The sequence below is a fragment of the Bos indicus genome, chromosome X, assembly GCF_029378745.1.
Source record: "Bos indicus isolate NIAB-ARS_2022 breed Sahiwal x Tharparkar chromosome X, NIAB-ARS_B.indTharparkar_mat_pri_1.0, whole genome shotgun sequence".
NCBI lineage: Eukaryota > Metazoa > Chordata > Mammalia > Artiodactyla > Bovidae > Bos > Bos indicus.
In genome coordinates, this window is record NC_091789.1 from 13,589,087 (window position 1) to 13,612,671 (window position 23,585).

Here is a 23,585-nt window from a genome sequence, read left to right on the forward strand (position 1 = left end):
GAGTTTGAGATATTGGCCCCCAAAAAAGTGGTTCAAGTGATAGAGAACTTCCTCCTTGCTGGATACAGAAAATGTAACAACAGAAATGGGCTGACAGATGGGGGTAAAGCAGGGGTCCAGGCACTGGATGTCCTTGTGAGATAACAGGACAAGTACAAAAGGAGTAACATGAGTGAAAGAAGGATACAAGAAGGGAAAACTGATGTTCAATGAATGCGATCTCAAGGATCCATGGAATAGGGGAGAGTGAACAGCCTCTACGGGAGAGCACGACATTGTCCATGGGACAGCGCCAAAGCAAAAGAGCTGTTCCACAGAGAGGCTGAGGATACAGTGGGAGCGCACCTCCCAAAGAGGCTGTCAGAAAGGTTGAGAGAGAAAAACACTGAGACTGAGCTCAGAGGCCCATCCACAGGTTCCAACAGATTCAGTATGTTTTCCAGCTCAGTTACACATGTAATTACTAAGTTTTCCTGTCTTCTATTACTTACTGTGTGAAGTCTTTCCACAAGTTTTTGATCACCAAGACAATTTTTAGTATCAAACCAAGAATCAAAGTCCTGTGGAGGGCGAAAATTCTGCAGTAAGTGTGTAGTTTTTTTAAATAAATGTAACATTCTATAAATTCTTACACAACTCATATAGCAATAATCCATTTTAAAAGCACTGTCAAAATTATGTTAACTGTTATGGCCAATATTATTTACTTCTGAAAATAAATACTGGAGCAGTTAACAAAATTTGAACACCATTATACAAGTACTCCATCAGCAGTTTTTCTTTAAAAGGCTTTTATTAGGCTTCCCCATACCATAGCGGAGAAGGTAATGGCACCCCACTCCAGTACTCTTGCCTGGAAAATCCCATGGACGGAGGAGCCTGGTGGGCTGCAGTCCATGGGGTCACTAGGAGTCGGACACAACTGAGCGACTTCACTTTCACTTTTCACTTTCGTGCATTGGAGAAGGACATGGCAACCCACTCCAGTGTTCTTGCCTGGAGAATCCCAGGGACAGGGGAGCCTGGTGGGCTGCCCTCTATGGGGTCGCACAGAGTCTGACACGACTGAAGCGACTTAGCAGTAGCAGCAGCAGCATACCACAGCAGAATTATAACCAGTTAAGAGGAGTAGGAATAAGAATATAAAATGGAAGACATGCTAATGAAAATGTTAATCAAACAGTAAAAATTAACAAAAGCAAAGTAAGGTATACAAATAGGTAGATGAACTTGATACTTTTTTATTATCAATTAATATCAATAAGGAAAATCAAGCTCCAAAGTCCTTAAATCATTCAATTCTGTTTGCTGCACTAGCATAACCTTGTGTCAATGATAAAAACAGTATAAATCATATTCATAAAATATGTTGCTTTTCAAATCACATATTATAAGCTCTTTAGTACTCACCAAATGTTAATACCTGCAATAACTCAAGATTATTTCAATGACTCTACTTGCTAAACTAGTATGCAGAAAGCCCTTCCAATTTAATTAAAAGAAAATGTAGAAAGCACTATTCTGAACTCAGCCTACCTCATGTCATAAGTTGTGGTAGCAATGTGATACAGGCAAACCTTAATAGGATAATCTCAAAGCAAAGAAACTTATTTCTCTAAATACCCCCATTTGAAAAAATTTCTATTCAAGAGCTAAACCACAAAGAATCACAAATAAAAAAGAACTATCAATTTCCATCCATGGAAACCCACTCCAGTATTCTTGCCTAGAGAATCCCATGGACCAAGGAGCCTGGTGGGCTACAGTCCACAAGGTCGCAAAGAGTCGGACACAACTGAAGCAACTTAGCACGCAGGCATACATTTTGTGTTTTGAAAACAGATGTCGTGAACATAAGAAAAGTATACTTCAAATGCACTACTTAAACTTACTTCTGCAGAATTAAAGACATCAGGCAATAAAAAGTTGAGTAGTGCCCAGAGTTCATGCAGGTTATTCTGCAAAGGTGTTCCAGTCAGGAGCAAGCGGTTAGTTGACTTGAAGTCACGAACAATCTCTGAGAGCTAGAAAAATAAGTTATGTTAACATTGTTTTATTTATTAGAATGTTGAACATTCAGATCTTCATCCAACCCAAAACATTTTTTGAATGAAAGTTGAAATAACTATTAATCCTAGTTCACGTGACATTGCCACAGTGAAGCACAGCTAAACAAAATATTATAGGCATTTCTACACTTACAAGAATGTAGATCACAGTCACATCTGAGACCCTTCCCCCACTGTAAAAAATTTATTTTCTTCTATTTTCGGTCCACAGAAACAGTCAGAACTCTATGGAATCCAGGCTGGTCACTTTACAGCATAGAATCACCTTCTCCATGCCAATCATGTTCATCCACCACACCTCACCAACTTCTAACTTGGCCTGGTCACAATTTTTAAGCACCACACCTGAGCCCGTCTTCCCCGAATATCTTATGTTAACTTTCTAAATATAAAACCACAAAAATTAAAGCACAAAAAGTAGAAATAACAGTAATCTTATCAATAAAAAGGCTCGTTTTATATTGCTCTTAAATTAACAATTATTCTCTAACATGTATCCTCTTACTGAGTATTAACTACAAAAAGCACCACCTGGTGATTTTGCTTCAGTTCTGTCTCTGGTTCTCCCAAAGCAGACCAATGACCCAAAGAGAGGTTCATCATCCTAACTGAGGCTTTTTCTACTATTGATGGAGTGTAATGGCAAGAAATATTGGTATTTTTCAATGTTAACACCACACTCTAATACACACAAGTCAGGTAATTCTAGAAAACGAGTTTTTTTTCTAATCCATATGAATACACATAAGTTAGCTCCTCAATAAAAAATAAACCAAAGCAAATGACATTTGTACACCAAATATTGCAAAAATATTAAACCACTGTAGCATAACAGAGTTATTTAGACTGCAACAGGTATAGTAAATGAATTTTCTTTACATTAAAAACTGAGTTCAATTTTCATTTATCTTATATTCAATTATTTAAACTCCAAAATCATTTTTAAAAACTGATTTTCATTCACATTCTGTGAATAAAATCACAATCTATCACTTTTCAAATTCTGAATACAGAGGAGTAAACCAATAGATGTGGTAGTTAACAGAAACTTTAATACAGATATTCAGAACTAGCTTACCTTAGATTTTTCATTCTTTATTCTGTGAGCCTCATCAATGACAAGGTATCGCCAGTGAAACTTTTTGAATACAGATTTTTCTTTAATTACCATCTCATAAGAAGTAACACAAACATCCCACTCTCCTGGCATCATTTCATCACGAATAAAAGCAGCCTGATGCAAAACAAAGTTCCTTATATTAGAATATGCTGACAAGATGTCACAGAATTAAAGCATCAAGAGACTATTCTAGAATCATTTGGTCTCATTCATTTTAGAGATAGGAATGCTAAAGCCCAAAGGTACTTTTATGGTCAATTATCTGGATGACATGCTAATACTTCCATTAACGAAAGAGAAGCAGAGGTTTCCATTAAACAAGTACAGTATATTCAATGAACTGGAGAAGTTCGTATCACCAAAAGATGACAATTATTCTTCATACCACAAGGGATCAAAAGGACATGGGCAAAAGGAACTAGTTTCTGAATACCATACTCTTACCAAGATCCAAGCACTAACCAACATGATATCATTTTGATAAATGCTGCTGCTGCTAAGTCGCTTCAGTCGTGTCTGACTCTGTGCGACCCCATAGATGGCAGCCCATCAGGCTCCCCCGTCCCTGGGATTCTCTAGGCAAGAACACTGGAGTGGGTTGCCATGTCCTTCTCCAATGCACGAAAGTGAAAAGTGAAAGTGAAATCGCTCAGTTGTGTCCGACTCTTCGCGACCCCATGGACTGCAACCCACCAGGCTCCTCCATCCATGGGATTTTCCAGGCAAGAGTACTGGAGTGGGGTGCCATCTCCTTCTCTGTTTGATAAACGAAAAAAGCTCAATATTCATGAGTGATTCCAACCTTTTGAGATCTCTCCTATGTTTCCTTCACTTTCTAGCAGGGATGAGTCATAAACTCTGTTAAAGGGTCATGAGAGCCCATTAGTGTTTTTGTGAAAGTCCTGATGTTATAAGGCTACAAATGCAATTTTATAAAGGAGGCTTGCTCTATATACTACAGGAATCTATTTTTAAAAAAAGTGAGACTGCTTAAAACTATTTTTAAATCTTCATGTGGCCAATGTGCAATGTGACTGAAAGCACTTCTAATGTGTATTAACTGAATTCCAGATCATCTCTATTATGGGTTAAAATAAAACCAAAAAGGTTAACAAGGAGCAGCAAAATCTACACTGAGAAGGGGCTGATTAGTACTGTAAATCTGAAATGACAGTGCTCAAACATAACCGACTGTTCATCTCAAAGTCGTTATTTCATAAATTCAGTCGTGCACCAAACACACCAGGGACACTCTTAACAAATATTCAATGAGTGCCCACTATGTATAAAAGGACTGCCTGGACTGAAGGAGAGGACAGGAAAAAAGTCCTCTGTAGATCTCAGCCTCACCCTGGGACGTGGTCGTAGTCAAAAAGTTAAGACATTAGGGAGTTAGAGGCAAAATAAAAAGAACCAGGGCGCCAGACCCCATCTGGTCCTGCAAATACTTTATCCTTATTAGAGTTTGTGAAATACTCAGTTTAATGGTTCCTCCTACAGTTTCACAGAACATACACATTTTAATTTAAATTACCTCTGCTTTGAAACTTGTGTAACTATTTGATAGTTTCAGAGTTAAATGTCGACAGAACATTCAATATCACATAATTCAAAAGTTCTCATAGGTGACAAAAATTAAGGCCCTTTGAGATTCATTCAACATCACAGTCAGTAGCAAACCTAGAACTAAAACCAGATCTGTTTCCGTGTCCATGACCTTTGATGCCTCTAGAGTAGGACAGGAAGGTGTCAAAAACTATGTTTGGAGGACTCCCCTGGTGGTCCAGTGGCTAAGACTCTAAGCTCCCACTGCAGAGGACCCATTTTCAATCCCTGGTCAAGGAGCTAGATTCCACATGCCTGCAACTAAAGATCCCACATGCCTGCGACTAAGATCCTGCTTGCCACAGCTAAGACCCAGTGCAGCCAAATAAATAAAACATTTTTAAAGAAAAGAATTACATTTAGGAATCATACCTCTAAATACTTCAGAACTACATTAGCTTCAAATAGGATCATAATTTTCTCAAATAATTTCCTACCTCTATTAAATACTTACTGTAGCCTACATCAAATACTTTGTTACCAAACTGACCTCATAAAATGTTTACAGGAGGCCAGGAAAGTAAAAAGACCCAATATATCTATCCTGTGCAGTACAAACGTTCAAATCTGTCTATAAGTAATGTTCCAGATGTTCTCTATACATAACGACATCAATCTTTAAGTGTTGCATATGGCACATTAATTATTTATGTAATTAACAATTACTGGTTCTCAAACTCTTTGACCATGGCCGAGTAAAATTGTGTTTTAGGTTGCAATTCAGTATACATATGTGTTTGAGGACATGTTTTTAGAAAGAAACAATACATATTACATATTCTCACTCCTGTTTTCTATTCTATCCTATCTCAGTGTTTCAAAAAATTGTTGTCACCACCCACAAAGCTGAATCCCAACACATTAATGAGTGGTAATTTGCAAAACACCAACTTCGAAGGTTAGTTTTCATGATTAAGAAGTTTTTGAAGTCTCTAGAAGAATTTCAACCTCCCATGGGGTAGAGGTAGGGCGTGCTAAGTCTCTTCAGTCATGTCCGACTCTATGCAACTCTATGGGCTGTAGCCTGCTAGGCTCCTCTGTCTGTGGGATTCTCCAGGCAAGAATACTGGAGTAGATTCCCATGCCCTACTCCAGGGGGTCTTCCCAACCCAGGGATCAAACTCGTGTCTCTTAATCTCTTGCACCATCCTGCATTCTTTACCACTAGCGCCACCTGGGAAGTCCAGGAGCGGTAAAGATATAGGGCACACTCTCCGACATAAATCACAGCAGGCTCCTCTATGACCCAGCTCCCAGAGTATGGGAAATAAAAGCAAAAATAAACAAATGGGACCTAATTAAATTTAAAAGCTTTTGCACAACAAAGGAAACTGTAAGCAAGGTGAAAAGACAGCCTTCAGAACGGGAGAAAATAATAGCAAAAGAGGCAACTGACAAAGAATTAATCTCAAAAATATACCAGCAACTCCTGCAGCTCAATTCCAGAAAAATAAATGACCCAATCAAAAAATGGGCCAAAGAACTAAACAGACATTTCTCCAAAGAAGACATACAGATGGCTAACAAACACATGAAAAGATGCTCAACATCACTCATTATCAGAGAAATGCAAATCAAAACCACTATGAGGTACCATTTCACGCCAGTCAGAATGGTTGTGATCCAAAAGTCTACAAGCAATAAATGCTGGAGAGGGTGTGGAGAGAAGGGAACCCTCTTACACTGTTGGTGGGAATGCAAACTAGTACAGCCACTATGGAGAACAGTGTGGAGATTCCTCAAAAAAACTGGAAATAGAACTGCCATACAACCCAGCAATCCCACTGCTGGGCATACACACCGAGGAAATCAGAATTGAAAGAGACACATGCGCCCCAATGTTCATCGTAGCACTGCTTATAATAGCCAGGACATGGAAGCAACCTACATGTCCATCAGCAGATGAATGGATAAGAAAGCTGTGGTACATATACACAATGGAATATTACTCAGCCATTAAAAAGAATACATTTGAATCAGTTCTAATGAGGTGGATGAAACTGGAGCCTATTATACAGAGTGAAGTAAGCCAGAAAGAAAAACATCAATACAGTATACTAACACATATATATGGAATTTAGAAAGATGGTAACGATAACCCTATATGCGAGACAGCAAAAGAGACACAGATGTATAGAACAGTTTTTTGGACTCTGTGGGAGAGGGCGAAGATGGGATGATTTGGGAGAATGGTATTGAAACATGTATATTATCATATATAAGACAAATCACCAGTCCAGGTTCGATGCATGAGAGAGGGTGCTTGGGGCTGGTGCACTGGGATGATCCAGAGGGATGAGATGGGGAGGGAGGGGGAAGGGGGGTTCAGGATGGGGAACAACACATGTACTCCCGTGGTGGATTCATGTCAATGTATGGCAAAACCACTACAATACTGTAAAGTAATTAGCCTCCAATTAAAATAAATAAATTTATATTTTTTAAAAAAAGAGATAGGGAAGTAACCAATTAAATCCACTCTTTCTTGAAAACTCCCAGCGACACTTCATGGAGCCCATGGATTCCATATAGTAAAATCGAAAACCACTGGCATACATGTCGGTGATGGACAGGAAAGCCTGGTGTGCTACAGTCCATGGGGTCACAAAGAGTCAGATACAACTGAGTGACTGAACTGACTGAAGACATAATGAAAACACAGCCCAGATATTTCTCAATATCTATGATCGTCAAGAAAATTACAGCAAAACAAATCAGTAATTTGGAAATACAAAATTTTTATAAGGAATGGTATTACATTTAAATAATGGCAGTGATCAGAAAGAATTCTAAGTGACTAATTTGCTACTGGGAAATATGAGGCATAGGGAAGAATCAAGCCTGTAATTCTAAATTTATGAGCTCAGTATTTCAATATTTAAATTATTTATAAGTTAAATTTAAATAAATTTAAGTAATTTTTCTTCAAGCAAAATGATAAGAATAAAATTACATAATTCATTATGTTACCACTCTTTTGAGAATATCTTTTGATAACCTATCTAAATATGTAAAATAGAATAAATCTTTACTCCAAACTATGTTCTCTGGAGGCAAATAAAGACCAAGTTTAATAATATGCTTTCTAAGCTGATTATTCATTTTGGTATTTTTGCATAATTCATTATTTTTAGATTAATTCAACAGTCCTAAAATAATTGTAGCCTTCTAGATTGACAAATAGTTAATTTAAACAAGAACCCTTAATTTCGAATATTATCTAAGAATGTATGCAGACACCTATTTTTCTATTCAAAGATCAAAATTGAAAGCTGTCTGTGCATAAACACAAAACACAAGGTTCTCTGTACAAGGATAAAAGGTTCCATTCATGTGAGTCTGCATGTGCATGTGTGCATGTAAACAAGTCAAAGTCAAAAGTAAAAAAATTAAACAAACTGAAATGCAAATTTATACACTTTTGGCATCAAAATAGCACAAATGATAGAATCACTGATAAGATAGATGGTCAACAACTAGAAAAGTAAGAAATGAAGAACCCCAGGGTTAGTAGAAGGAAAGAAATCTTAAAAATTAGGGCAGAAATAAATGCAAAAGAAACAAAAGAGACCATAGCAAAAATCAACAAAGCCAAAAGCTGGTTCTTTGAAAGGATAAATAAAATTGACAAACCATTAGCCAGACTCATCAAGAAACAAAGGGAGAAAAATCAAATCAATAAAATTAGAAATGAAAATGGAGAGATCACAACAGACAACACAGAAATACAAAGGATCATAAGAGATTACTATCAGCAATTTTATGCCAATAAAATGGACAACATGGAAGAAATGGACAAATTCTTAGAAAAATACAACTTTCCAAAACTGGACCAGAAAGAGAGAATCTTAACAGACCCATCACAAGCACGGAAATTGAAACTGTAATGAGAAATCTTCCAGCAAACAAAAGCCCAGGTCCAGACAGCTTCACAGCTGAATTCTACCAAAAATTTAGAGAAGAGCTAACACCTATCCTACTCAAACTCTTCCAGAAAATTGCAGAGGAAGGTAAACTTCCAAACTCATTCTATGAGGCCACCATCACCCTAATACCAAAACCTGACAAAGATCCCACAAAAAAAGAAAACTACAGGCCAATATCACTGATGAACATAGATGCAAAAATCCTCAACAAAATTCTAGCAATCAGAATCCAACAACACATTAAAAAGATCATACACCTTGACCAAGTGGGCTTTATCCCAGGGATGCAAGGATTCTTCAATATCCGCAAATCAATCAATGTAATACACCACGTTAACAAATTGAAAAATAAAAACCATATGATTATCTCAATAGATGCAGAGAAAGCCTTTGACAAAATTCAACACCCATTTATGATAAAAACTCTCCAGAAAGCAGGAATAGAAGGAACATACCTCAACATAATAAAAGCTATATATGACAAACCCACAGCAAACATTATCCTCAATGGTGAAAAACTGAAAGCATTTCCCCTGAAGTCAGGAACAAGACAAGGGTGCCCACTTTCACCACTACTATTCAACATAGTTTTGGAAGTTTTGGCCACAGCAATCAGAGCAGAAAAAGAAATAAAAGGAATCCAAATTGGAAAAGAAGTAAAACTCTCACTGTTTGCAGATGACATGATCCTCTACATAGAAAACCCTAAAGACTCCACCAGAAAATTACTAGAGCTAATCAATGACTATAGTAAAGTTGCATGATATAAAATCAACACACAGAAATCCCTTGCATTCCTATACACTAATAATGAGAAAACAGAAAAAGAAATTAAGGAAACAATTCCATTCACCATTGCAACGAAAAGAATAAAATACTTAGGAATATATCTACCTAAAGAAACTAAAGACCTATATATAGAAAACTATAAAACACTGGTGAAAGAAATCAAAGAGGACACTAATAGATGGAGAAATATACCATGTTCATGGATCGGAAGAATCAATATAGTGAAAATGAGTATACTACCCAAAGCAATTTATAGATTCAATGCAATCCCTATCAAGCTACCAAAGGTATTTTTCACAGAGCTAGAACAAATAATTTCACAATTTGTATGGAAATACAAAAAACCTCAAATAGCCAAAGCAATCTTGAGAAAGAAGAATGGAACTGGAGGAATCAACCTGCCTGACTTCAGGCTCTACTACAAAGCCACAGTCATCAAGACAGTATGGTACTGGCACAAAGACAGAAATATAGATCAATGGAACAAAATAGAAAGCCCAGAGATAAATCCACGCACCTATGGACACCTTATCTTTGACAAAGGAGGCAAGAATATACAAAGGATTAAAGACAATCTCTTTAACAAGTGGTACTGGGAAAACTGGTCAACCACTGGTAAAAGAATGAAACTAGAACACTTTCTAACACCATACACAAAAATAAACTCAAAATGCATTAAAGATCTCAACGTAAGACCAGAAACTATAAAACTCCTAGAGGAGAACATAGGCAAAACACTCTCCGACATACATCACAGCAGGATCCTCTATGACCCACCTCCCAGAATATTGGAAATAAAAGCAAAAATAAACAAATGGGACCTAATTAAACTTAAAAGCTTCTGCACAACAAAGGAAACTATAAGCAAGGTGAAAAGACAGCCTTCAGAATGGGAGAAAATAATAGGAAATGAAGCAACTGACAAATAACTGATCTTAAAAATATACAAGCAACTCCTACAGCTCAATTCCAGATAAATAAATGACCCAATCAAAAAATGGGCCAAAGAACTAAATAGACATTTCTCCAAAGAAGACATACAGATGGTTAACAAACACATGAAAAGATGCTCAACATCATTCATTATCAGAGAAATGCAAATCAAAACCACAATGAGGTACCATATCACACCAGTCAGAATGGCTGCAATCCAAAAGTCTACAAGCAATAAATGCTGGAGAGGGTGTGGAGAAAAGGGAACCCTCTAACACTGTTGATGGGAATGCAAACTAGTACAACCATTATGCAGAACGGTGTGGAGATTCCTTAAAAAACTGGAAATAGAACTGCCTTATGACCCAGCAATCCCACTGCTGGGCATACACACCGAGGAAACCAGAATTGAAAAAGACACGTGTACCCCAATGTTCATCGCAGTACTGCTTATAATAGCCAGGACATGGAAGCAACCTACATGTCCATCAGCAGATGAATGGATAAGAAAGCTGTGGTACATATACACAATGGAGTATTACTCAGCCATTAAAAAGAATACATTTGAATCAGTTCTAATGAAGTGGATGAAACTGGAGCCTATTATACAGAGTGAAGTAAGCCAGAAAGAAAAACACCAATACAGTATACTAACGCACATATACGGAATTTAGAAAGATGGTAACAATAACCCTGTATACGAGACAGCAAAAGAGACACTGATGTACAGAACAGTCTTTTGGACTCTGTGGGAGAGGGAGAGGGTGGGATGATTTGGGAGAATGGCATTGAAACATGTATAATATCATATATGAAACAAGTCGCCAGTCCAGGTTCGATGCACGATACTGGATGCTTGGGGCTGGTGCACTGGGACGACCCAGAGGGATAGTATGGGGAGGGAGGAGGGAGGAGGGGTCAGGATGGGGAACACGTATATACCTGTGGCAGATTCATGTTGATATATGGCAAAACCAATACAATATTGTAAAGTTAAATAATAAAATTTAAAAAAAGTAAAAAAAAGATAGATGGTCAATAAAATAAGATTTTTTTAAAAACAGAAAGTTACTCAGTGCAACTCAAAAGTGCTTAGATTAATGAGCTGGTTAAAAGTAAATGCAAATAAGCATAATAACGGATTTTCTGTTATGAATAGGTAATACATCTACCTCAGAAGAGTGTTGTGAGAATTAGCTCAATTAATATATTAAAAGTACTTACCTGGTACAGATGAACTTATCTGAAAGCAGAAATTGAGACACAAATGTAGAGAACAAACATATGGATACCAAGGAGGGAAGCGGGGGTGGGATGAGTTGGGATATTGGGATTGACATATATACACCCCTATGTACAAAATAGATAACTAATGAGAACCTACTATATAGCACAGGGAACTCTACTCAGTGCTGTGTGGTGACCTAAATGGGAAGGAAATTTTAAACAAAGAGAGGGGATATATGTATACATATAACCGATTCACTCTGCTGTACAGCAGAAACACAACACTGTAAAGCAACTATATTCCAATTTTTTAAAAATGTATAAGTACATTGACAGAGATACACACAAAAGTCAATAATAAGGAATAAATGTGGTATTTAAAAAAAGCACTTACAAAAGAATCTAACACAGAATAAGCACAACTTAAGTGTTATTTAGTAGTAGTAGTCAATTCAAATGTCTTTTATAGCAACAAAATTTAACCCCAGAAATGTTGTTATTCTTGATTGCCTTTTAAAACCTGTTTCTCACTTACTCTCGCATCCTTGTCTCCAACGAAACAAATAACACGAAGAGATGGGACCCATCGCTTAAACTCGTTCATCCAGTTGTGTAAAGTCGATTTTGGAACTAAAACCATGTGAGGTCCAGGAATGTTTCGGTAATGTTTCAGATAACCAAGCAAAGCAATCGTCTGTAAAGTCTTACCAAGACCCTGCATTATCATCACAGAGAAAAAAATCCATAATCATTTTTTATTTAATGAAACATTTGTTAGTAGCAACATTACAAAAGATATCTGCCAAGTATCTCACATTGGGAAAAGTTAAAAGACTTTTTTTAAAGTGAATAACCATTCCAATTCAATACTTAGGCTGAGCACAAAAAGAAGCCAAGAACTTGCAGTTAGAAAGTTGCTCAACAAAGCAATTTTCTATTTAGGAGACTTTTACTCCTAAAGGAGTGAGCAACCCCTATCATTTTTTCTACTAGTTTGCAAAATTAGGAACTTTGTGTATTTCACAAAGACACATTTCCTTTATCAGCCTGCTTGGTGTTAGTGGTGGTGGTTTAGTCACAAAATGTCGGACACCCATAGCCCTCCAGGCTCCTCTGTCCATGGGATTTCCCAGGCAAGAATACTGGGATGGGTTGCCATTTCCTTCTCCAGGGGATCTTCCCAACCCAAGGATCAAACCCGCATCTCCTAGATCTCTTGCCCTGCAGGCTAATTCTTTACAGACTAAGCCACCAGGGAAGCCCAGTCAGCCTGCTTAGATACCACTCTTTCTTTCCCATTGCCCTCAACATTATTACAGCCCAGGTTTGAAATATTCAGACTCTGCATCTCAAGGAGTCTATAGCTCTATAGACTCTCATACCCTTGAGACCTCATACCCTCTATAGCATCTCATACCCTTGAGACCTAAGGAATTATAAGGGAACAAAACATAAAAGAACTTTGCAGCCAGAAAGGAACCTAGAAATCACTTAGTCCAGGTGACTTTAAAAAGAAAAATAATATACTAACACCCATGAACCCACTACCTAACCTACGGGAAAAGGAACTATGTCCTATGTCACATGACCTTTTAAAACACTTTCTGACTTTGTCTCTAGTCAAGGTATATATTTCTTTTATAAACCTAAGCTAAAAGCTATTTTTGTAGGCTTTATCCTGCCTGACATTTCACTTATGAGATGGGTTTTATGGATGTTATGCATTAAAATCTTAAAATGAAAAAAAAAACTTAAAATGTTTATACTCCTCAACCAAGTAATTCCGCTTCTAGAAATACTATGGAAATAATCTGAGAGGTGCAGAAAACTGAATTACAAGGGTTTTCATAATAGTATTATTAGACATCAAGTAGATACATATATATGAACCAATATATACTATATACATATATGTTATATATACTATATGTATATATTATGCATCAACCAATCCATATGAAATGAATAAAATTATGTTACCTCCCTATAATTAATTATTATGCAGTAATTAACAATTATTTTTACCAAAATGTTTTAATTATGTGGAAAATATGTATGAAGGTGAAGAAATCAGAATACCAAATCATATATACAATACAACCTCAAATATGAAAAATAAATAAAACCAGAGGAAAAAGACTAAAAAGAAATATGCAAACTGTTATATATTGTTGTTTCTAAGTAATAAAAATAAAACTTGCTTTAAATTTTTTGCTGAGTTTTTCCCAAATTTTCTAGCATCATTAAACTTTCTCCTTTTTAATAATTAAAACATAACTGGTATCAGCACAAATTCAATATGAAATATCTTTAGTTAATTCCTGTTTAGACAGACTGCAGCCAAGAGGAGTTTGGGGCAAATAATCCTAGTCTTTCCGTTGTCCTGGAGAAGGAAATGGCACCCCCTTCAGGTATACTTGCTTGGGAAATCCCATGGAAAGAGAAGCCTGGGGAGCTACAATCCATGGAGTTGCAAACAATTAACTAAGCTCCTTCCTGCCTGAGCTGACTGCAGTTTTCAAGGACCTGCCACACACCTACCAGTTGCTTAGCCAGGGATGAGTACTTATGGAACCAACTACCACACTACAAGCTATGGAGCATAAATAGTCATGTTGCCCATATGGACAAGTGATTGCAAATATGGCTCCAGAGTCATATATAGTAGTATCACTACCCTCTCTTAACCCCCACCATATACATTTGGTCTTAAAATGTCAAACCAAGTCTTCATATACTCCTCTGACCTGCTGAATTAGCATCTTAAATGGCCTTACTTTTTCTCTTTGGTCATTTTTTTTTTTAACACAGTGTGCCCTCAGAATCCACAGGTTTCACATCCAGGTATTCAACCAACCGCAGATCAAAATCCACAGAGGGCCCAACTGTGCTATGCCATTCTACATGAGGACTTGAGCTTCCACAGATTTTGGTATCCACGGGGAGTCCCTGAACCAATCTCCCCCATATATGGAGGGAAGACTATATCTCCCAACAATGCTCAGCTCATTTCCTGACCCAGCTGGCACTCTACTATCAAGACTCAATACTGCTCTTCACTTTTTTGTTCTTTATTCCATCTATTCACACTTGGTTTGATCACACACAAAGGCATTTACATTCACTCATGCATGCATTCATTCATTTAGCATTTGGCTTTTAGCCCCACCTCAGTCCCAAAAGGATTTCAGGTAGCCTACAATGAAAACATGGAACATAAATTAATGGTCAAAGAGAAATAAAGAGGGCCAAGGAAAGTAAAAGGTAAAGAATAGGAAAAGGCACAAAGAACACAATGGGCAGACCATTAAAAGTTACACAGATGTTCCATTTCGGCGTTCACTATAGCTCTGAGCTCTTTGGAAGCCAAAGTGCAAATATCGACAAAAGTACAGGAGGTTTTTTTTTAATACCATTTGAGGAAATTTCAATAACAAATTTAGGGGCCTGTAAAAGCATATGTTCCAGAGGTTAAACAATTCTAGACTTTACAAATACCTTGTATGTTACAGCTAAATAAAACATCTAGCCTCTGAACTCCAGGGCTGGTGGGAATTTCAGCTCAGGTATTTCAAATTTACATAAAATTATTGATAAGTGAGAATGTATTTTTAGCTACCAACGCCTTACCATTTCATCAGCCAAAATACCGTTGACTCCATTTTCATACAAAGAGATCAACCAGTTCAGTCCTCGAATCTGATAATCTCTCAGTGGTCCTCCTTTCACATCTGAAAAAAAAAAAATCAAGACTCACATACTTTCATTAGTACAACCAAGTAAAATTTTTCTAAAACTAAACTGAAAACAAAAAACACCAACATGATGAGGTACTTACACGAAGGTGACACTTCAAATCTAACACATACATTAGATGTTTTCCGACTCTCTGAGAGGAGCTCTTCATCTTCTTCCTGTTCTGTGCGCCTGTGACGGTAGCTGAAACAGAAAAAGACATATCTTCATATTCAATTCAAATGCTAAGGTGTCAATTAAGTCAGTATATTCTGTTAATATCTTTTACGAAAAAAAAGTTATCTAGAGTCTTGCATAAAAGTTGATAAAACCAGCTGACATTTTTATTGGTTGACTTCTATTGAGAAAAAAAGTATTGTCTCTAAAACATATTTACACAGGCGATAACCTTGTTTTTTAGACATAAAATCACACTAAATACATGAAGAAGGAAGGTAAATATGAAGGGCAGGAGGAAAGGAGGGAAGAAAGTTAGAGAGATGCCAACATACTCTCCAACAGAAATTAAGCTCTGCTTGTCATCTTTCTTTATTCGAGGGCGTCCCAATTTCATGTTCAGAGGAGATGTTGGAGATTTCTGTGCTGAAGGTTGAATGAAATGTGCAAAAAGCTCTGTCTGCTTCAGTAAAAATTCAAATCTCTTTGCTCGATCTGCTTTCTAATTTACAAGACAAAAGAAAAAGTAATGATTTCCTTTTCTGTTCTTTCAAAATTCAACAAATACACACATTGCACTTAATTTGTACTACACTCTAAGTACTTTAAACATACTAACTCATTTAATTCTTTTAATAAATCTATGAGGTAGGTACTAGTATCATCCCTGGTTTGATGCAGGATACAGGATGCTTGGGGCTGGTGCACTAGGATGACCCAGAGGGATGGTATGGGAAGGGAGGTGGGAGGGGGGTTCAGGACTGGGGACACGTGTACACCCAGGGCAGATTCATGTTGATGTATGGCAAAACCAATACAATATTGTAAAATAATTAGCCTCCAATTAAAATAAAAATTAATAAATAAAAATAAAACTGAGGCACACAAAGGGTAAGTAACTTGCCCAAGCTCCCACAGCTAATAAGGAGAATTTGGAAATGGTATTTTCAGATTGTTTGAATAGAAGCCAAGTGATCTGACAGGCTTAATAAATGCCTCAATAATAAGTATTCTGCTTAAAGTATTGGGGTCAAAAAGCAAATTCTGAATGGTTTGGAAAGCCAAGAATTTTCATCTAGAAATAATTTAAAACTCAGAATACAGTGTCATCTTCTCTCAAAATATTTTCAATGCTTTGGTACAATCCTTTTCTCTGTTCAAGTACAGTGATCTGCAGAATTGTGGTTTATGCTAAGAGTATATAAAGTTTCTCCTGAAAGTGAGGATTTAGAGAAAAAATACACACACACACATATAAGTGAAACAGTTAATACACATTAGCAATTCAGAAGTGTATGTTATAAATTCTAAATACATTTTAAAAGGTCATATAGCTTATAAAAATAAACGCAATAAAATTTTTTCACTAAAAACATCTTAAAAGATCAAAAGACTATTATTCCAGATAAAAAAAAACAAAGGTGATTTTTTAATTCCCAGTCACTTTCTAACCACAGGGTAGACAATATTTGATTACCAATGAAGAATGCATAATTAATAACATAAGAATCTTCCAAGAATTCATTACCATAAATACAAGAATTAGACAAATACATTCAAACCAGTAGCTGGAAGGAGGCCAAAATCTTTCCATTTTATGTTATCCTCACTGGAATGTTGTTTCTAGAGTTGTTAAAACATTAACTTGTCCATGTTAGATGTGGCCTTAAGCGTTAAGGCACTGAGTTCTGTAAAATCACTACAAATGACCGAAAAATGTACTTCATCTCTACTTACTTTCAAAAACAACCCCTTGACAAAAAAAAAAAAAAAATCCAGTTCCAGCTACCCATTTATTTCTCTTTTCAGTTAACCAAGTTCACTGGTTTTGAAAGATCCCAAGGCATAAAAGTCCAGTTAAAATTAAAGCTAAAATATGAGTTTTGGTGAGTAAAAATTAAATAATGAAATGTACAGCAAAGCACTAGGTAGGTGTATCTAAGGTTATATTGCTTAAATGTGTAATATTTTCATGCACTGGGCAAATAGCCTTCCCTCAAAAACATGTATTACATGTTTCATAATATGAAGCATTCATTCACATATCCAGAGCAAAGAGAGAGAGAGGAAAAGAAATACCAGGCTGGTTTTGTGACCTGCTTTCTCTCAGCCATACTGATATTGCCACTTATATTTTCACTTTGTGGATAAAATATTTCTAGCATAAAACATCCTATTATGGGGTAAAGAGGGCTAAACAAAAATGAAGAGATGTGGCTTCTGGTCTCAACTATTCCATATCATTTCTCTGATACTCTATTTCCTCATCTGAAAATGAGGAGATTCATTTATCCAACAAAAATCTATTATGATGGATTATATATTAAATTACTTTTGAATTCTAAAGCCTATAATTCTGTATTCATCATATACACACATGTATTTTTTAATCTTTCACATCTCCTCTATAAAAATCAACTACTGTATTCACTCTTCTACCCAAGAACATATTTACCATTTTCTCTTCATATTCTGGATCCATTTCCTTTTCAGATTTAGAAGCTTTAACAGCAAGTTTGAGTTGAAATGGAGAAACGTTTTTCTAGAATTTCAAAGAAAATAAATCATCAAATTGCAAAGCAAGGTCAGCATTCTCATTTGAAGAAAATAAAAAGTAATTAAATACTAAATAAATAAATCCACATGGGCCATGCATGGACCAATGATGAGAGCATGTCATGAACAGGGCTTATGATTAATCCAGTTCTGTGCACCTGAGGTCCAATTAAAAAAAATCCAAAGAATTGTAAAGCCAGAGAAATAATACTAATTAAAAACCAAAAGGTGGGAAAATGAGCCTTTTCACCTATTGTGTAAAGTAAAAGAAGTGCATAACCACTCAAGAGGAGATTCAAAAGCTAGGATATTTTCAACCACAAACCAAAGAATTCAAAGAAAGTAAATATTAATTCTCAAAGGTACTTCTTTATGTAATGGAAAGAAGCCAAACTTTCATGAGAAAAGACTGTGGTTTCTGCTCCTGAAAAGATGTAATTTTTTAATAGTTTTTATATTTTAATTAGAACATTAAAACTTTTATGTACTGCAGTGTGATCATTTATATTTGAAACAATCAAACAGTAGCTTCAAACTTCTGGTTTATGTTAATTTTCTCCAACTGGACAGAAAACCTTTTAAAAGTATATACATGAATATCTTGTAGAAGCAGTTTCTCAGGGCTATTAATTGTTAACCTTTGATATTTAAAACACTGTAATTTAGTGAATAGTAACATAAATCAGCTACTTTAGAATACTGAAATTATCGAGAGGGTTATGTCATGTACCCTATCCTTTTGAAAGACAAGCTTGTACTTATAAACAGATATGTAGAATACACCTCCATCCCTGTAAGAAATCAAGAAATAAAATGATACAAATATAAATCTACCCATTAGTACCAAATTAGAGGGCATTCAAGTTTTAACACAGACTGCAAATTCAAAATACAAATCTGTGAAAACTAAAGAAATTATGTCCATTTGAGCATTACTTTTTTTTTTTTCCAAGAACATACTGTTCCTGAAAGCTTGGGTCATAAATCAATAGAAGAATGTGATCTTAAACAAGAAAAATCTGGCTCGGGTAGTTAATAAATGTTTTCCAACATTTATTAAAATTTCTATTTTGAGGAAATCCAAACTAAGATTATGGAATTTGACCCTGATCAGGGTTCTCCTTTGGAGCACTGATTAGATACTGTCCAGTTATTCTTAGCCCAAATAACAGCCGTCTTGATTTACAGCATCTCATATGTATATATGTGGGATGTTTTGAATGTAATTCTGGATGGATGAGAATAAAAACTACTAAAATGCCCTTAATAACACACTTTCAAACTGTCACATATGCTAGAAACTCTCTTTTATTTTCTAAGCAAAAAGTAAAAAAAAAAAATGGATAAGAAAATCCTTTATCATTCCTTGAAAAGCTAAATAAAATCTACAAGTTTCAAAAATTACCTCTCAAATACACAAGTATATATCTAATAATGTGGAATGCAAATTTCATTTACAGAAAACTAAAACTTTAATATTAGAAAAACACTTGTTACTTTTCTCCTTGCCTTGTAGTAGAGTATCATAAAATTTTAATTATATGATAATTAAAATTCCTAATTGTGAGCACTGCCATTTAAAGCAGTAGGCAATTACTTAATTGGCACTATCTTTCACAACAAATTTTAAAATACCTACCTTCAAAACCTTTCCATTTTTGTATGTGTATGTTTTTGCAAATATACCTCTCATCCTAGGAAATATAAAAGGTGACTAAGATATTCTAATGAATTCCTTATGGGTTTTCTCATTTGGTAGTCTAGATGCTATAAGAATGCAGCACAAGGTCACCAAGATGTCCTGTTTAAAGACCATGACCTTTTTTTTGACATTTTCATTACCAAAAATACCAACTCCAATTGTCATGGCATTGGGTTATCCAACTGCTACTTAGAAAAAGAAGTTCAAGAACCAGAAGGTTAAAAAAAAAAAAAAAGAACCAGAAGGTAAGCAAAAATACCCTTCTTAGCTAAATGTCAGAAGACAATCCACTCTCATCTATTTTATGCATCATGAAAATGCTCTCATTCAGAGCCTATTTTCTTTTATTTAATATATACACAATTCCAGCGTGATTGATAATCTGGCTTCCTATTCTACAGAGAGTAAAAGCAGCAGCAAACGACTTGGGAACCACCATTTGAAGAAGACACCCTGGCAACAGCAAGAGGAATGGCCGAAGCCCAGGACTGAAACTTCAGTTCCACTGCAGGAATAGCCCTTCTGCTGGGTGTTCAGGTGATTTCCCTCTCCCTTTTGGATCACTTGTAATTTTGTACATTACATTTGTTTTATTTGAAATGTTGTGTTACATCTATGTCCTTTATCATAACAGAGGATGAGATGGTTGGACGGCATCACCAACTCAATGGACATGAGTTTGAGCAAACTCCGGGAGATGGTGAAAGACAGGGAAGTCTGGCATGCTGCAGTCCATGGGGTCGCAAAGAGTTGGACACCACTGAGTGACTGAACAACAACAGTCTGACAATTGAGGGAGGAGACTGAAACATTATGAAAAAAATCAACACAATATTGAAGTGTCTGGGAGATGGTTATTTAATTGAGGGGAAACAACCTCCTAGGTCTTAAATGCCTTTGTATCACTGTCAGAATACAATAACTGACACACGTAAGAAAAAGGCATTTAATCTGCACTTTTAGGACACCAGTTAAGGCGTCAAGGCAGCATGTAAATATTTAGAATGGGGGTAGGTACCAGATTACTTTATTTGAAGGAATGGTACAAATGAAAGCACTTAAGCAGATGTTTTGGCTATTCAGATTTTCAAGGAAAAATTAAAAATAAAAAAGCAGCAGTGACTAAAGTAGTAAACTTCAGATATCCAGGAAGTAAGTTCCAGGCAGCATCTCATTTCCCTGTGCTGAACGGACAGATGAGGTACTATTCGGGCAATTTCTGATGAGGCCACCGAGTTATAGCAATATCTATGCCTCAATTCAGTGATTATACACGTTTTCTATTGATTCCCAATCTCTTCACAATCCAAAAAATTTAATCCACCCTGGAAATTCGACAACCTTGATTGCCGTTCAAAAGACGGGTGAGCACTTACATTCGTCCAGTCTAGGGAATAAAAGGCACCTAGACACACTGCTGAATTTCCCAACATTGATTTATATTGATGCTTGGTATTTGGCCCAGCTTTAATCACTGATATTGTCTTACCGATCCAAGTACCACACAGATCTTGAAATGCGTGTGTTTTCTATGGTTTTCACTTAGCACTACAACTGTCTTTCTGTTTAGTCAACCTTGTAATAGTAAAATATGTCACTTAAGCAACTGCTGAATTTAAAATTACTCTAATTCAGGGTGAAAGGTGTCAATTTCCCTCAAAAGCTTTTCATTTGGTCGTATAATATCATATAATGATTCAGACAAAGCCACTGGAGATCGCTAAAGCATAATTCTAATTACCTACCTTTTTTAAAAATTGCAATACGTCTACTCGTAAATGGAAAAAAATCCAGCCATAAGCAATTTTATTATACATGAAAAATCCTTATTCCCCATCCTATTCATTATCTTAATTTTTTCAGCGAGTTTCCTAGTTTTCATTTGCACGTCTCGGTCCATACGACATATGCCTTACGGAGATAATACATATTTTTCTGGATCTGGCTTTAATAGGTGTCAGAGCGGTCCCCTTATGTACAGTAGCAGCAGTTCATCCTGGCGACGCTGGGTTTAAAAAAAAATTAAAAAAAAAAAAAAAACCTGCCTGTGTCCAGGAGCCAGCAGCGCCCACTAGGAAAGAGAGGCGGAAGCCTGGAAGGCTTGGGGCCGGATTGGGGGACCATTTGGGTGGCCCTGGAGTGAAACACTATACCGTCGGGGGCGGGGCAGGAGAGGGTGAGGGTGCACACGTTGGAAATTTTCCTAAGTCAGCGTCCACGGTGCCTCAGTTTGGGGTTTGGATTGGAAGGGGGCGGGGGTACAACGCCGAGAGCTCATTTTCTCGGGGTGACACCCCCGCCTCACTCAGCAGGCGGGGACCAAACGAACAAGAGATGATTTTTTTTCTCTTTTTCCCCTGCCACCCAAGAGGCCGACACTGCCAATCAAAGATGTAAAAGTCTCTCCTCTCGTCCTCCGCCTCCCCACCACCGGCACCTGGAAATTCAAATTTTAAAAAAATAAGCCTCCGGCAAACCCCCTTTTGCGCGAGTGTGGGATTGAAGGGCCCAGATTTCCCAGGCAGAGGCCGACGGGAAGGGGGGGAGAGAGAGCGAGAGGAGAGGGAGAGGCGGAGGCTTTTTCCTGCACGGCCCCATCCCCCACCCCGTTACCCCAGTTCCGGGAACGCGAAGGGGGCCGGGGGCTGTCGGGGGGCTCCCCAGCACCCCAGCCACGGGATAACGGGAACCAGTCACCCCGCGCTGCACCCGCGCCCCGCCCCCGCCCTCCCGGCGGCGAGAAGGGAAGGGGGAGGGGAGCGAAGCCCAGACTGTTCCGCCGCCCCCACCCCGCACGCCCGCAGCCCCCAGCCCCGCCGAGCTCTGCGGGTACCTGTCGGCGCCCAAAGGTCAAGGTTTGGGCCCCTCGGAGGGGCCCGGCGCGGGATTTGTCCACCGCATACACACCCCCTTCCTATTTACCTCCTTCTTCTTCTCGCCCTTCTCCGTGGCCACGGTGGCTTCGGTGGCCGCGGTGGCCGCGGCGGCCGCTCCCTCCTCCTTAGAGGTGGACGGCCCCGGCTGATCGTCCTCTATGAGCACGATCGCGGCGGTAGCATCAGAGGCTGCCACGGTGCCTGCCACTGCGGCGGTGTCCGGCTCCATGGCGTTGGAGCGGGAACGAGGAGGGGGACGAACAAGGGGACGAGGGCTCCGGGGCGGCGGCAGTGTCTGCACTGGAACGAGCTGGATGGAGCAGGGGTGGGGAATCACTCGCTTCCAACCCCTTCGCTCGGGCCCCCCTTCTTTAAATAACCCTCAACCCTGCCCCACTTCCGTCCACCCACCCTACGTCATGGCCTCCCCCCGTCACCCTCCCCCCTTCCTCCACCCCCCCCCCCAACGATCGCGAGACTCCCCCTCCCCACTCGGAGCCCGGGCGGCCCCGCACGACCAACTGTTGCCTGAGCGTGGGGCGCGGACAGGGGTGGAGGCGGGAACCCACAGCCCGCGGCCCCCTGAAAATCTCGCTCCCCACACGCCCCCAACAGTCAGCCCGAGCTCCCCTCGCAGATGTGTGCAGAAGGAATCCTCTTCCCCTTAAATCTGCTCTTTGTACCTCGGGGCGCTCTCCTCTTCTTGCACAAAGAACTTTTCCTCTGCTTATAACTGTACTGTAGAAGGTCTGTCTCACCATTTGCAAGCCCAGAACCCCTCAGGGGACTGCCCTTTCCGAGGTCCCCAAAGAGGGACTGGTGGTGCCTTTCCCACCTTCGTAAATTCTGCAAAAGAAGCATTCCTTGAAT

At 38.1% G+C, this 23,585-nt stretch overlaps 1 protein-coding gene and 1 non-coding gene across 7 annotated transcripts in view; one reads left to right on the forward strand and one right to left on the reverse strand.

Moving 5' to 3' along the window:
• The window catches only part of SMARCA1 (SNF2 related chromatin remodeling ATPase 1), a 73,199-nt gene extending 50,105 nt beyond the window's left edge, over positions 1 to 23,094 (reverse strand). For all 6 annotated transcript variants that reach the window (XM_070783873.1, XM_070783877.1, XM_019955985.2 and 3 more), the window contains exons 1-9: positions 22,762 to 23,094; positions 18,037 to 18,123; positions 15,917 to 16,083; positions 15,508 to 15,608; positions 15,300 to 15,400; positions 12,205 to 12,384; positions 3,148 to 3,303; positions 1,893 to 2,024; positions 492 to 560 (exon numbers count right to left, since the gene is read on the reverse strand). In XM_070783873.1, the coding sequence (XP_070639974.1) occupies positions 492 to 560; positions 1,893 to 2,024; positions 3,148 to 3,303; positions 12,205 to 12,384; positions 15,300 to 15,400; positions 15,508 to 15,608; positions 15,917 to 16,083; positions 18,037 to 18,123; positions 22,762 to 22,944 (1,176 nt within the window). In that variant the 5' untranslated portion in view covers positions 22,945 to 23,094. The remainder of the gene's footprint in view (positions 1 to 491; positions 561 to 1,892; positions 2,025 to 3,147; positions 3,304 to 12,204; positions 12,385 to 15,299; positions 15,401 to 15,507; positions 15,609 to 15,916; positions 16,084 to 18,036; positions 18,124 to 22,761) is intronic.
• Positions 18,237 to 18,307, forward strand: LOC139181821 (small nucleolar RNA SNORD112). Its single transcript, XR_011565559.1, has one exon. It is a non-coding gene; the product is annotated as a small nucleolar RNA SNORD112 (small nucleolar RNA).
• Positions 23,095 to 23,585: the final 491 nt, after the last annotated feature.